Below are 15,041 nucleotides of genomic sequence, written 5' to 3'. Positions count from 1 at the left end.
CCCTGTTTCATCAGTCTCAACTATAAAGCAGCAGCAAGCCTGAGCTGGACATTTCTACGTGTGGAATCCAGTGAAGTTATGTTGTTCCTGTCTGTGCTGTGGCAGAGACAAAACTCGAGAAGCCTTTTTAAAAGCATCAGGATGTCTGGTGTGTTTCAGTGTATTTTAGTGTGTAAAAGTAACTGAAAAGCTACAGGAGTAGTCATCATTAACTGAACCTAGGAGTACAGTTTGATTGGGGTAACTTTGGTTTGAACAACTTTTATCTCTTCTGTTTGTTCACCCCATTAGCTTTTTCTCTCGTGTCAATGTAATCCCCCTCTCTGACCCTTCCTTCCATTGCTTTTACTCACAATTTAAACTATCTTTAATTTCTTTGATGCTACATTTCACTTTTTACCATATTGCTCATTTTAATTTCCCTCTGCTTTGTATGTGATGTATATAAATATACAATATACAATAATATAAATTAACATATTTTACATGTGGCTACTTGCTACTTGTGTCTGCTACATTTGTTTTGACCCTTATGCCTCACACTAAAAGCATTATTTCTTCCATGCCTTGTTTTGTTCATTTTACCAGTTTTTTGTGTGTCTGTTTGAGAATGTTTCTCAGCTGAACTGAGCCAGATGAATGGTTGTTTGGGCAGAGCCAATTTCCCAGGTCTATTCACAGAGTTTAAAGCTAGAAGAAAACACTAGATGACCTAGTTTGACCTCAGCAGGCACGTTTCTTGCTGTTGTTTGAAGCGCTGTAGTTTGCATGTGATGAAAGCTCACACTGTAACAGGCATTGTTTTTCATTTGGAGACACTGAAAGAACAGGGACTGACTCACTTGCTCACTTGATGTTTGTTCTACTATTTAATTACTCTTCCTCTTTAAAAATATATATCCTACTTCTGATCTGAATCTGTTTCGTGGCTGCTTATAACTATTTGGTCTTAAGGTTTTCTGTATGCTTGCAGACTTGGAAAGCTATGCTGGTAGAGAACTCTCCCACTCTTTTTTGATAAATTAAACAGTCTCTTAATGAACAGTCTGCTGCCTGCAAATGGTTTCAGAGGTTTCTTCCCTCTACTTTTTCCAGTTCGCTGAATTTGCCTTTATTTTTGAACAGATGTTCTAAAAAGGTCTTCTAAGGATTTAGTCACAAAACTAAATAACTTCTTTATTTTGTGTGTAATCTACCTTTCTGTATCTAACCAGGGCAAATGTTATCTTGTAAGTCCTTTCATAATCAAGTTTAGGTGAAAGATTTGAACAGGCTATTAGTGGCTTGAATTCTAAACCCAGTGAGTTAATAGATGGTTTTTATCCATGGTAGAATAAATATGTGCTTCTACAATCGTTTACTACTTCAGTGTCATGATAATTGACTTTTACTACTGTACCTAGGGATTTTTTGAGCTGTTTTCCAATGAGTGACCTACTACTGATAGCGTAGTTCAGTCCTGCAACTTTGCAGTAGACCCAACATACATTATTTTGGATAAAGCCTGGATTTATTGTTGAGGACAGGACTGAAATTCTAAAGTATCTTGATGAATTGGTCTGAAAAAATAGTCCATTCTACCCGAATAATAAGCATGAAAGTCCCTTTCTATGTAAATGTCAACAACTGCATATATATAAAGTGGAAAATGACAAGCTCCATCATAGTTCTTCAGCAGATTTGAAAGTTTTAGCTGAATGTGATCAAGTACCTCCGGATCTTTGCAAAACAGAAAAGTCCAGGCTGGAGTCTGTAGTCAGGAGCCTCGGCACATTTGGAATGGTACTTTCACCTAGGTGGATGACAGTCCTTTATGAAGCAATTGAAGAAAGCCCGGGGAGAGCAGGAGGAGTATTCAGAGGGTTAAAAAACACTACGTGAACTTGATTTATGTAGAAGAGAAGCCTAAGGGCACACCAGATGCTGTGAGTATGTAAAGCAGTGTTTCAGAAAGCAAGAGTCTATCCATTGTCAGTTTGATAAGTAGTGATAGATAATTGCAGCAAGGTGATTTAGGTTACCTTAGGAAAAGCCACTGACAGCAAGGATAGCTAAATTCCAGAATAATTGCCTGCAGGAATTGTCAACTCTCCATCTCTGAAGGCTTTTAAGAACAGGTTAGATAAACATCTGTCAGGAATGCGTTTGTTCAACTGATCCTGCCCTGGGGCAGGGCGTGCAGTACATAACCTCATACAGACCCCTTCAGCCCTATTTTTGTGATTCAACATCCTGCCACAGCCATCCAAGTGAGTGATGCTGCTCTCTTGTTTAGTTTTGCTTCCCTAAATTGATCGGAAAACTCTTTTCATTCCTTTCTTTTTTTTTTTTGCATAGGTGATTGGGGACTACTACGGAAAGCAGGGGCGTTTTGAAATTCGGTCAAATGTGAAATATCCTTGGAATCACGGCAGGCTGCGACTAGATGAAAGCCGAGTTTCAGAGCACACAAACAATACACCATGTAAATCATGTAAGTTTAGTGACTTAATGCTTCTGCCTAGGCTGTCAGAGAGAGGAATCCACGTGGTGATGCAGCATAATGGGACATATTAAATTCCTTAGCACAGTTGTCCAGTTGAGACATCGTGAGTATGTCTCTGCTGACTGTTGGGGAAGTTAAGGTCTGGCAGCCGTGAGTAATACACAATCTGAATTACTTCCCTGAATTTGAACATGACAGTAATCATGATGCACAACCCAGGGCCCTGGAGACTTTAGGGCTTTCCAGGGGCTAAAGTCTCTTTTAGCCAGAAATCTAGAATCTGTTTTAGCCAGAAAGAAGGACATAACTGAAACCCGAAATAGAGAATAACCATATTGATAATTAGCAGCTGGGAAGGCGGTGTTGATGGGAGCAGTGTTCTCCCAGTGCAGAATGATTTTCAGTGCTATTGAGAGGGCAATGTGAGGGGCCAGTAGACTGAGAAGAAGTGAAGTCTGTGAATCCAGAAGGCTATGACTACTCTTCACAGAGAAGGTGCCTTTGTTTTGCAGTGTACTGACTTTACATATCATGTGGAAGTGAGCAGGACATTGCAGGGAGATAGGGGTAGGAAGATACTGGTGCCTCAATGGCAAAGAGTGGTCTCAGCTATTCACAGGAAACAAATTGCTAGTCCTGCAGTGAAAAGGCATCTGCAGCTTGACAGTTCTTCAATTCCTGAAAAACTTGTGTTTGCACATGCTGTAGAGGCTATTTCCACCCCACACCCTTTATGCTTAGCATGGTGTATCTATGCACCTTCTTCCACACATCCTGATGTACAGACAAAATTGCATTTACTTTACAGAGTAACAGACCCTACTTGGGCTCCCCCTCAGCCATTGTGCTTCTTGCTCTACCTCTGTTAAGATTTGAAGCAAGACGAAGCTCATACAGATTTAACTTTAAACATCATATATTCAGAAACAATAAATAAATGGAGGAACTTTTGGGTAATCATACATTTATTTTAATAAACCTGGGTGATAGAGGGTTATGATGCTAGGTGAAATGAGTTTGTTTCTGTTGCAGTGACTCAGGGCATATTAAGAGCTGATTCCTACAATGTGCGTCACTGTAATCCCAGTCTGTGTTATGATTCAGACCAAGCTGTCCAGACCAGTTTCCTAACAACATTCCTGTGCATCATGTCTCAAGAACTGTGTCTTCATCTGACACTGATCTTTGGGGCTTGTTTAACCCCAGAAAAGCAAGGACAAAAAATAAACATGCAGAAACTGGAACTAAGAAAGAGGTTCCCACGGACTACTGAGCTCTGAAAGGCTTTTGTAGTATCTGATGTTGGTCACTCATTTCCTAGTTATGTGTATTTTCCAATACGTGAATGCAGATAGTTCTTAATATGAACCCTGATTGTTTGTTTTTCACCTTTTCAAGCAGGTGGTCTAGGAGAATCAGCAGTTACCGGAATAGTGGTGGGTGCCTTGCTCGGAGCAGGATTGCTAATGGCTTTTTACTTTTTCAGGTTAGTCCAATTCTTCGAAAGTTCTGTGAATTCTTTACTCCAAAACCTCTTAGCTCCTGGCAGCACATCCTTGATGTGAGACAGGGAAGCACCATAATAATCTCTGGTAACATTCCCACCCAAGACAGTTAGCACGCTTTGATTGTCCTTTTGTGTATATCCAAATGATTTTACTAACTCAAGGCCTTATCCTGTAACCACTTACATCTCTGACTAACTTTACTTCTGCAAGTAATTCCAATGAGTTCTAGTCATCCACAGGTGCTTTAGTAAAGCACACTGGCCTCAAAAGCTGCATTTGTTTGTTACTTCTTGCCAGCGTAATTGTGCAGGCTGTGATCATGCAAGAGATTTGTTTTACTTGCCTGGTACCATGCTTAGTTTTTCAGCATTGAGCAGGATTGTATTGGAAGCTAGAAAGAGATTTCTGTTTCGGTATAAGAGAGAATTTGGATTTCAAAGCTGTGCATTTAACTTAATAAGCTGAGGTCAGTGCAGGGTGATCAGTGTTTTATTCCTGGTTAAGTAAAATAGTTCTTTCACCTCTAGTCAGAGAGTTGATCCTACACTGGCAGAATAAATTAGTTATACATATTTAGTATCTTATATATACTATAATTTATCCTTTTATGCTATGGAAAAGGAGAATAAAATTAACCTCTGCATATAAGAATCAAATTATTCTATCCGATAAAAATATCAGTTTATAAAAGAATGTTAACAAACTGAAAAATAGCCAGAAACTGCTTCAGTTCACCAGAACATTTCCAGGGTTTCAGAGATCCCAGAACCAGGATTATTTGTTAGGTGCTTACAACTAAAATTCTGTAGTATGTTTTTATTCTTACATGTCTTTGGTGCTTATAATAATCTGTTTGAAAGAAGATAAATTAGCCAAGACTGATTAAAGACTCTCTTCAAAAGAAAATACAAGTCTATCTTTATGTCATCAGAGGTTCTTGCATCTTTTATACATTCTTAATCTGAGATGACAGTTTTGAGCTGTGTTTTTTATCATTGCTGATATTGAGGACAGAATTAGAATGTGAGGACATGAAAGGAGGCTAAAGACATATCCTGGGCAGAAGGAAACCTTGGGTACTCTGTCAGGTGTATTTTCATGTATGAGACATCTAAAGACACACGGGTGAATTTCACCCTGGAGATGTGATTGCACTCATTCAAAGCAGGTGTAGGGACAACCCTCTAATTCCACCATTAGAGTAAACATATGAAATGTAACATATGAGGATCTGTGAGTCAGATTTTCAGAAAATATAGATCTAGCAATTATGTGCCTGGAAGCAACTTGTAACTGCAGCTTTGGTACCTTTCAAACTGTATATGTCTTCTGATTACATCTCATTTGGATCTGTAATTACCACAACTGAGCATGCAGACTTAGCATACAAGCTTTCTGTCATGCATCTTCAAAGCAGAGCTGTATGGATTTGGGGCTGTACTAGTGCCCTTTGGAAAAATTGGTCCTGAAACTGAGTAGAAGCATAAATGCATTAAATATAGATATGAATCTTGTTATGATTTTTGGGGGACATTTGGATACTAAAGGGGAAACTGAAAGGCGATCAGAGGGCATGTTTGACGTATAAAGTAACATAACAGAATTCTTCAAAAGGCCCTAGAGGAAGGCACACAGGAAAAACTGTGTCTGATGCATGAGCAATTGTATTTATTTCTTATCTACCCTCTACATCCCTCTTCTTAATTCATCATACTACCTCCTCTGACATTACAAACATAGTAGCTTTCTCAGAGGGAGAAGGGACGATTAGTTAGTTAATACACACTTTCAGTGAGAAATGCAACTGAATAGTCAGATCTCTTGTTTGAACTCTGAATAAAGTGCTCCCCCACCCTTGTTACTGGAAAGAAATTTGGCTTTGATCAATACAAAGCAGTGATGTGGCACAGTTCACACTAGATCAGAAATGTTCAAAGAAGCAAATGTCTGTGTCTTGGTGCTTTGAGACTGCTGTGTAGAAATTAACAGGCATTCTTGAGCCTGGGTAAAATGTTTCGAGGCAAACTACTTTAATCTTTGACCAGGGTTTCACATTCTGCCATATTTCATTTTTCAGCTGGCACCCAGCTGTCCCCTACAGGCATTCTTTATAAGGGAAGTCCTGTTACGCTATAGCTGGAGAAGGATTTCTCACTCTGTTCCTTTCCTTTCATGCAGAAAGAAATACAGAATAACTATTGAGAGACGAACTCGACAGGAGGACTGTAACATGGGGAAACATCGGCAGTTACGTGAAGACTCCATTAGATCTCATTTTTCTGCCGCATAAAGAAGAAGAAAAAGAATCCCATTCTTCCTAGGGCAAAAAAGAATTAGGGAAAAAGACGCAACCAAAGACATCAGTGTAAAAAGAGGCTCTTGAAGAACTCACTCTTTTAAGCAGTAATTTTGTCTTAATTTCTTTCAGAAGCTCAGGAATGATTTACTAATCACATTATGCCACATGGCCTTTCATCTCATGAAAAAAGAAGATGATGTAGTTTGATGTTACAGGATCTACCTAGTATGTAAGGACCGTATTTCTTAAGGCATGTATTAAGGGTAGCAGATCTGGGTTTAGCTGCTTGGGAATGCCTCATTCTGTTCCCTCTTTTTCTTTTTTTAGCTCCTACCACCTCCTTCCTTAATTGTATTTCACCCGTGGATATCAAATATGGTTTCACAGGCTCAGGTGTCGGTTGCTGTTAAAAGGAAGAAAGGGATTCATTTGGGGTATGATCCTGCATCACTGAATCATTGCTGTTGATTATAGGGGATACAAGATTGAGCATATGGAGTTAGGTTCTGGGAGGGAACTGGCACTTGGGTGTAGTTAGCTCCACTGGGGTGTAATTAACTCCACTGAGAAAGTCAGGCAGTTGGAAACACATGCAAAACAATTCCTCGTTTGTGTAGTATCACAATAAAAAGCACTGATTCTCCCTCTTAGATGCTGGGAGTTAGGAAAAACTCCAATGAAGGATGAGGAGTTTCACTGATAAGAGATAGAAGACAATCAGGCCTCCAGAGAGGACTGGCTAATTCTTAAGTCTTATATGTGTTTTACCAAGCTTCTTACTCTCCACTGCCATGACTTTTCAGAGAGACAAACATAGTCCATGTAGGGCCTGCTCCTGTTCCCAGTGAAGTCAATCGCAAAAATCCCATTAACTTCAGTGGGCACAGGACTACATCCAAAACTGTAAATATGAAAGTGTTTGTATAGCTGACACAATTCAAAAGGGGATCTTTCTTTGTGTAAAAATGACATTCCATGCTACCATTTTATTTTTAGGATATTTTTATCTTGTATTTTTCTATTAAAGTATCTATTTTTGGTTTGGTAGGATAAAAACTAAGGAAGAGGTTTTGAAGTTGTTTTGAAGACGTATTTTTTATGATAGGAGTAACATGCAGGGAAAGTCAACAGCTGTAAATACGTTTTAGAACTAGTATTTAGGGGAGGAGAAGTGACTTTATCAATAGTAACAGACTTTGCCCCCCTTTCTTCTCCAGGCATGTGCAACATTCAAACACTTATTTAAACAATATAAATGCAATAATTGAATTGTCTATGTGATGATGGCCCTGATCCTGAAAATAATGAACTTTTCACATTTTAAATAGCCCAGCATTAGTAAGTGAAACTAACTATTCATGTGTGTACAATTAAACACACAAGGAACTACCTTCAGGAATCAGGGTGGTAAAATACTGCTCTAGGGCTGACTTTAGTCCTGCTGCCATCTGTATCCCTTGGACTTTTGCCATTGACTTTACCAGGAGTAAAACTGAATCTGTGATGAATTAGCTACTGACAGGTTATTTTATACTAGACAAAGGAGAGCTCTGTGCTTTCTAGTCAACAAATGGAAACAAACAGTACGTATTATAAATGTGATGAACAAGATGCATAAAGATATTGTCTGTGGGAAAACGCAGCTGTGACTGTGGTTCTAGTGCATGAAATATTTTGGTTTATCCTATTTTGATTTCATAATTAGAACTTTCTGGTCTCAGCAGTCATAGTCAGACTTGAAAGTTAATCTCAAAGCTGGCCCTAAAGCCTGTGTTCTACAAAAGTTCTAGGCCCTGAGAAGCCAGAGTGCCAATTCAGAGAAACCATTTCAGGGTAGCTGGAAGTGAATGAAGAGTGAAAGCTGGCTCTGCCTTGTTTATGCTTTCTCTTGTTTGTTGATGGGGAAATACTTCATGGAGTGTTTCCTTGGACTCTTTTCCTTATGTTTCACTTGCCTTTTAGCATATTCAGGGTTCATCACCTGCCCTTGTGAAATACTGTCCAATGTCCCAGGCAGACAGAGAGAAAGGTTTCCTGACTGCCAGGGCAGCTTCAGTATAGCTGATGGATGTAAACCAGGTAGATTTGGTGTCTTCAGGCCTCATTGTAACAGTCATTGTTTACACATTAAATTTCCATCACCCCATTGTCTGAGTCTGTGTGACCAAAGTAACACTGCAGTCAGCAAACAGTTTTCTGTGGGCACCAGTAAACAACGTAGGGTAGAGCAGCATTCGTAGTGCTATGGAGTTGGGGAGAAACAGAGACTTCCTGATGAGTTTTGGGAATTCTTTTCAAGCAGTTGAGTTTGTCTAGCCCATGGGTATGCATAAGGTGTAGTTTATTTTTTAAATAATTTCCCAGGGAGTTTTGATCTACTTCTTGTTTTGCAAATACGGCTTTCAGTATTTTTACTTTCTTTCATCCATTTGGCTACTTTGCCACAGAAAAAGCAAAGAAAAATTTTTCAATATGTAAAGAGGGTATGATTTGAAGCATAAACTTTCTTGAAATTGTTTGTTGTGACTTGTCTTGCAGTGTGAATTAGTACTCAATCACTAGTTAGAGAGCAGGACAGTAGTGTAGGTCTGCGTTTTTCCTGTGCCATGCACAGTTAGGTCAGACTAGAAGATAGAAGCCAGGAGATTTGGCTGGGACAATAAATAATCAAGACAGGTCTTTTATTGTGTGAACTGTAACTAAGCATATTAAAAAAAAATAAATGTAATGAAACGCCACTTTTTAGTTATAAAGATAATAATTATGTATTATGTAGTGTTTTTAATCATGACCTCAGGAACTGTTTTTATGAGATGTCAGTTGGTGGGATGCTGATGGGGGCCTACCCACTTTACATCCCAACACCTCCCAACAAAGTTGAACCTTTCTTGCACATTAGAACATTTTATACCAATGGGCTTTAATCTTTCTACATTGGTGCACACTCACCTGTTATATTTCACGTAAGTAGATTCCTGTATAGCATAAATAAACTTGCTCTTCTTAGCTGCCTTTCACAGGGCTCTTTCTGGACTTCTGGGTCTTTTATGGACCATAGATCAAAAACTGCCTGGAGTTTAGATTATTCAGCAGAGAAATTCTTTACCATCTAATGCACTTTTGCATTCTGGTTCATCTGCATTAGCTCAATGTCACAATGTTTAGGCTTCAAACTATGTAAGAGAATGTCTAAATAAAATAGTAGATTGTGAAGAGTTTTCAAAACCTACATTCTTAGGTTTAACAAAGTGGCCATATTAAAAACATAAATCTGTATTACAGAGCAGCACAAGGAGGGCTTAGACTCAGCTCAACACTTTAGAATACACTTTAAATATGCTCAACTTCAGCTAATAAGAGCTTTGCTCACTTGGGACCAAAAGAGATGATCCTGGCCATGGCTAAATGAAAGGGACTCTTGCTGTGTGCTTGAACTGGAGAAAGGTTGGCCCCATAGGTCATGTGTTTATTGCTGAATCTTACTGTTGTGCCTGTTAAATTGAAATTGAACTAGTGGCTTCATACTAAGTTCTTTTTTTTTTGGTCAAAGTTTGATAAATTCTGCTAATCTAGCATTTTTTTAAATTACCAAATGCTGGCCCGCTTGATAGCTGATTCATGTCAAAGTCCTCTTCATGAGGGTTCTGTGACCTGACTTCCACATTTTATCTTCAACATGTAGACTTCCATTGCAAGCTGACAAAGATGAAGCAAAACTTGTGGAAGTTTTGTTTATGGTCAGTTTGTGTGTTCTGAGTTGTCTGTGACTAACACCATCACTAGTTAATTTCCAGTTCTTTCTGTAATGTGCTTCACTGAAGACCATTCCCAGCTAAGTTCATTCTGTCATTGCTAAGACTTTTGATTGAGCATACTGTGCACCTTGCAAGATTGTGGCCAGAATTCTGTTTATTAAAGAGTTATATTCATTCACTTCTGAAAATAAGTTTTATTTATCTGTTTTCAATTTGGTTTTATTAAATGCTTTGCTGCATTATTGAAAGTATTTTGTTGGTTTTTAATGTAGAATTATTAAGGTGTATCTAATGCTTTGAAAACATTTGTGCTGGACAGAATAAGACTGTGCTCCCTGACAGCATGTTTTACTGAATGAATCTCTGATTCATTTTTGAGCTAGGAATGAGATCACACTCCCATTAAGCTGATGAAAAAAAAACCCCTTTCATTGATTCAGTGGAAGTAGACTTGGGCCCTCGGTGAAGTGTCTTCAGGCTTTAAACTCAGCATCTTGAGGCAGTTCAGAGTGAATTTCTCAGCTTTGCAGTAGGACAGGCTGCGTCAGCCTTAGCTGACCTTGGCTCCGGCCTGATTTTCACCTCATGAATGCCATAATGCTCCTGGAAAGCCAAGAATAGACATCAAAGACAGGAAGCTAATAGTCCTGGTCATAAATTTCTTTGGCAATTCAGTGCACCTTTTCTGGAGCTCAAGACAGATCCACATCCTTCACTACCCTCCTCTGTGCTTCAGGGTAGCCATGTAGCTGGTCTGTTTCTTTAAATAAAGCAGTTGAGGTTGTTTTTCCTCTTTTTCTCCCAGGGTAGTGCGAACACTTGAATTCCCCATTGTTTTCATGCTCTTTTCTCTAGCTTCAGAAAGAGACAGGCATTTTCCAGCATTTAGTCAGAAGTGCTCCGTCTTCACTGAGAGGTGGCCTTTGCATAATTTCAGGCATTGTCACTGCTGTGGCACTGCTCAGCTGCCATCACACCTTGTGCTGGCCCATGGCCATGCTGGCTGTTATCGGAATCTAGACCCAGAATTGTCTGATTGCCTGTCTTTTAACTAAGTAAAGTTGAATAATCGGATCAACCAAAAACTTTCTGAAGTTTAATCTGAATTTTTCACCTGGCATCCTTTCCTTTTAAAAGCACCCAAGCCTTCTATAATTGTGGTTATAAAAGCAATTTCATTAAAGTCCAATTAAAGTTAAAGTGATTACTGGGTGCCACTTGGATCAGCAAAAATGTGCTAGTCCAGGCATGGTGAGATGATATCAGCCAGTCTTTCTTTTTTCCTAAACCCTAACCATTGTTACTATAAAATGACATCAAATCTAGTGACCACTTTCCACAAAACAGAGCATATGAGAACAGAAATAAAAGTTTCTAATGGTCCATTACCTTTCCTGTTGGTCAGCAACATACCCTAGTAGCTTCCCTCACAACAGTGAGCAATGAAAGGACAAATTTCAGCAAAGTGTGTGTTCTGTAGGAGGCAGTTTTAGCCCCCTTTAGAAACAAAGAAATATAAAAGTTACTTATTGGAATATGTTTTTAAGGACATGCTGGAAAATGTTTCCCCTTCAGATGTGTTGTTTGCCTCGTCCCCCACTTTGTTTTTGCTGTTGAAAGCCCAAAAGGATTTTGTGTGTGTGAAATCTTTCAACTGGAAGAATGGAAGTGTTTGCAGTGTGCATATCCCTGCTTAGAGGCAGAAATTAAATCAGATGGCTCGAGGCCTATATTTTTTGTATTGTCAAATCCCTTTTAACATCTGAGCTCTGAGACTGATGGGAAATGATTGTTGAAATAAAAACAAATATCTGTGAGAGACCTCAGACTTGGCTGTCTGCAGGGGTCAGTAAACTGTGTGGCAGACTTTGATAGTGTCTTTTCTAAAGAATGAGAGGAGGCCTAACCACTGTGGTTTGCCCCACTGAAGCCTTAAGTCTGGCAAAAATGCAGCTTTCCCTTTATCTCACCCATAGAGGGAGAAAGGACACAGGTTAATGATGGTGTTTTTATGAGGTTACTGCTGGTTTTGATCAGGAAGACAATGCTGCCACAGCTTTGAGGCTTTCTTGGGCTAGTGTTTAATTATGTCCAGAGTATCATTACATAGACTGTTTTATTATGCTATTACTTCTTCCAGAATTTACCTTTCAGAATGACTCCTAACTGACGTGCACCAAATTCACAGCATGCAAAGCTAGCTTTCAAAAGGAGAGGCTTAGAGCTCATTCAGAATCTCTCATTAACCACTAAGTTCTTACTCTGCATCTAAGACAAAGTATTCTAAGTAACCTGACACTGTTAAAGTTTGTATGTTAAACTATAGTACTTTAGAAACCTTATGTGGATTCATTAGGTGTTAAATCTTTGAAAGGTTAAAATCCACTCTGTGTGAACTGTTGCTTGGTGTTTCTGTCACGTGAATGTTTCTAGAGGACACTTGAGCAAGCAAAGAAAATGTACCAAAAAAGGGATTAAAAAATAATCTCGTTTTAATGGTTTGTTTTGTAATCTCAACTGGTATGCACAGGGAACACACAAGTCTCCTACATAAACAATGAAGAGAGGTCTTGCTAGTGCTACAGTACAGCATCAGCAGACATAATGAGCACAGCTATGTTGGCTCATGCCTGGTGATGATCTTGATTTCTCTGTGAACTGCATAGGTAGTGTGAAGGAGGAACAAGCCACCTCTGAAAAGCCAATGTCACAGTTACTAATCAGAGGTCAAATTTCTTGGTGCCGTGTGAGATGATAGATGTTTCCTCCCATATTTAATATCTCTCTGATGTAGCTTTGTGGCAGAAGTTGTGATGCCTTATGCAACAACAACTTATGCAGTATAGGATGCAAAGGATGAAAACATCTCTTGAGAATATGTGGAAAATAGCTGTGCAGTTGAATCAGGGAGAGGGAAGAGAGAAAATGCTCAGGGATTGGTTATACTACCGTGATGATACTATTGACTCTACGAAGGATTGGATCAAGCTTTCCCTGCACAGTACACTGCCCTTATCATTAAATATCTGCTTTCTTGGAGACTCTGAAAACTTACTCACCTTTTAAATCTCACATAGCCCCCTTATCTAAAATTTGAGCAGGATTTAAGTGGTGTGTAGGAGCTGCTCAGGGTATACCATGCCCTAAGGTTGTGTTTACACCTAGTAACAACGTTGGTTTTGCTGTGCAGCTCTAGAAGTGCTGAGAAGATTTGGGTAGAGTGATGGGACGAAAGTAATTGGTAGAATTTGCTGTGTTTCTTGTGCAAACGGTGTAATTATCACAAAACTAAGAGGACTCAGGAGAGACACTGTGGACATTAACTTTGTCACCCTTTTTTTGATGATATTGTTCATTACTAATGTAAAAATACTGGACAACAGAGAAACCGAATACCAGTCTAATAGAAAACAAACAGAAAGCTGCACAGTATATTGTACTGATGTAAGTAGAACTATCTGCATATAATGTGATTTTATTTATTGTTGTTGTTGTGTAGAGGAGAGTGTGTATTCATGACTGTGGATATAACCTTTGTTTATGTGTCTAATGTATTTTATTTCTTTTATGACTTGGTCATTTAAAATACCTACATTCATTGGTGTCTTTTGACTTTTCATTCTGTGCATTTTCTTTCACACATTTTAAAAATGGAAGAATATCACATAACCTAAATTGTAACAAAATGTTTCCATTAAAGACATAGGAATATGTTATCACCTGTTTCTGTGATGTCTTTTATCACCTGTTTATTACATTCTTGGTCTGTTTCATATAGAGGATACTGTCAGATGATACGGAGTTACCATAATGGGAGGGTTATCCTGGGTCTAAGACCCAGATATTAATGGTGATTAGCAACTGATAAAATCAGGAATCAATTTAACCTTTCTTTGGGAAGAAAATTCACCCATGTATTTTAAGGTCTGGGAAAGGTTTTAATCAGTATAAATAAACTTTGGGTATTTTTCTATTTATCCTCAGTCCTCCAGAAATGCAATTAAATAGGAACCAAATTATTTAAATACACTGGAACCTTAACTAGTAAGCATTAATTTTTGTAGCTTGCAGAGAGTCAAAACTTACACATTCTACTGAGCTACAAGTTCATTTCTTTGCAGCAGTCTTATCAAACTGGGGGAATTGAATTCTGTTTCTTTCCTGTTCTATTAAATACAGTCTTCAAATTATCCTGTTTTGTCTAGCCTTCTGCTTTCTGTAGCATATGTCTGTTGGAGAAATGTTGCCAGATTTAAGATTTGTGCTTGAGAGTATGCCAGACCTTTATAATCTAAAATAACTTGGAAGTGAGTGTCAGGAAGAAGTATCTGATCACACTGCATCAAAACTACAAGTACCAAAAATTCAAGTACCAAGAATTCACTGGAGAGTTGATAGATGGAAAGAACCTCTGGGTTAGCTACAGACCCAAAATCTTTCTGCAGCCCAGGAAACAAAAAAGCAAAGAGTAAAAATACAGGCTTGGAGAGGCCCATTCAGTTAGGGGAGGGTTGAACTACTTTCCTAGCTGCAGTGCCTTTCACTGGTAAGTCTCTAAATATGTTACCAAATTTAATTAACTCAATATTGCCAATAAAGACATTTTCCTTTTTTGATAGCTTATCCTTCAAAAGGAATGCTTCAGATGTGTGTGATGAGTTGTGTGCTTGTGTACATATATTGGTATTTATGAAAGAGTTCATCCAACTGTGCTGAGTATCTTTTTGTAAGGGAGTTATCAGCCAGTCAGGTAAAAATTTCCTTTGGTGAAATTACTTACAGCAATTGATCTCCAGTTGTATAAATTTTGGATATCATTCTAGATATCCTGTAACCTAGCTGGACACATTTTTGTGGCTTTCTTAGGAAACTATTTCTTGAGGAACATTCATTACATTTCTGAAAAATTATGGTGGCATTTGAGCCAAATCTTGGTCTTGAACCTCAGCCAATGTTTTCTTGAGTTGAAAGAGCACTGCCAATAAAAAGTAATT

At 38.6% G+C, this 15,041-nt stretch overlaps 1 protein-coding gene across 1 annotated transcript in view; it reads left to right on the top strand.

Annotated features, from left to right (window-relative positions):
* Positions 1-6,283, top strand: part of NPR3 (natriuretic peptide receptor 3) — a 33,236-nt gene extending 26,953 nt beyond the window's left edge. Inside the window, exons 5-7 of the mRNA XM_010015391.1 lie at positions 2,338-2,473; positions 3,887-3,971; positions 6,172-6,283. Coding sequence (XP_010013693.1) covers positions 2,338-2,473; positions 3,887-3,971; positions 6,172-6,283 — 333 coding nt within the window. The remainder of the gene's footprint in view (positions 1-2,337; positions 2,474-3,886; positions 3,972-6,171) is intronic.
* The last annotated feature ends 8,758 nt before the right edge of the window (positions 6,284-15,041 follow it).

The sequence above is a fragment of the Nestor notabilis genome, unplaced genomic scaffold, assembly GCF_000696875.1.
Source record: "Nestor notabilis isolate BGI_N333 unplaced genomic scaffold, ASM69687v1 scaffold2535, whole genome shotgun sequence".
Classification (NCBI taxonomy): Eukaryota; Metazoa; Chordata; class Aves; order Psittaciformes; family Psittacidae; genus Nestor; species Nestor notabilis.
This window is presented reverse-complemented; position numbering and strand designations above follow the sequence as displayed.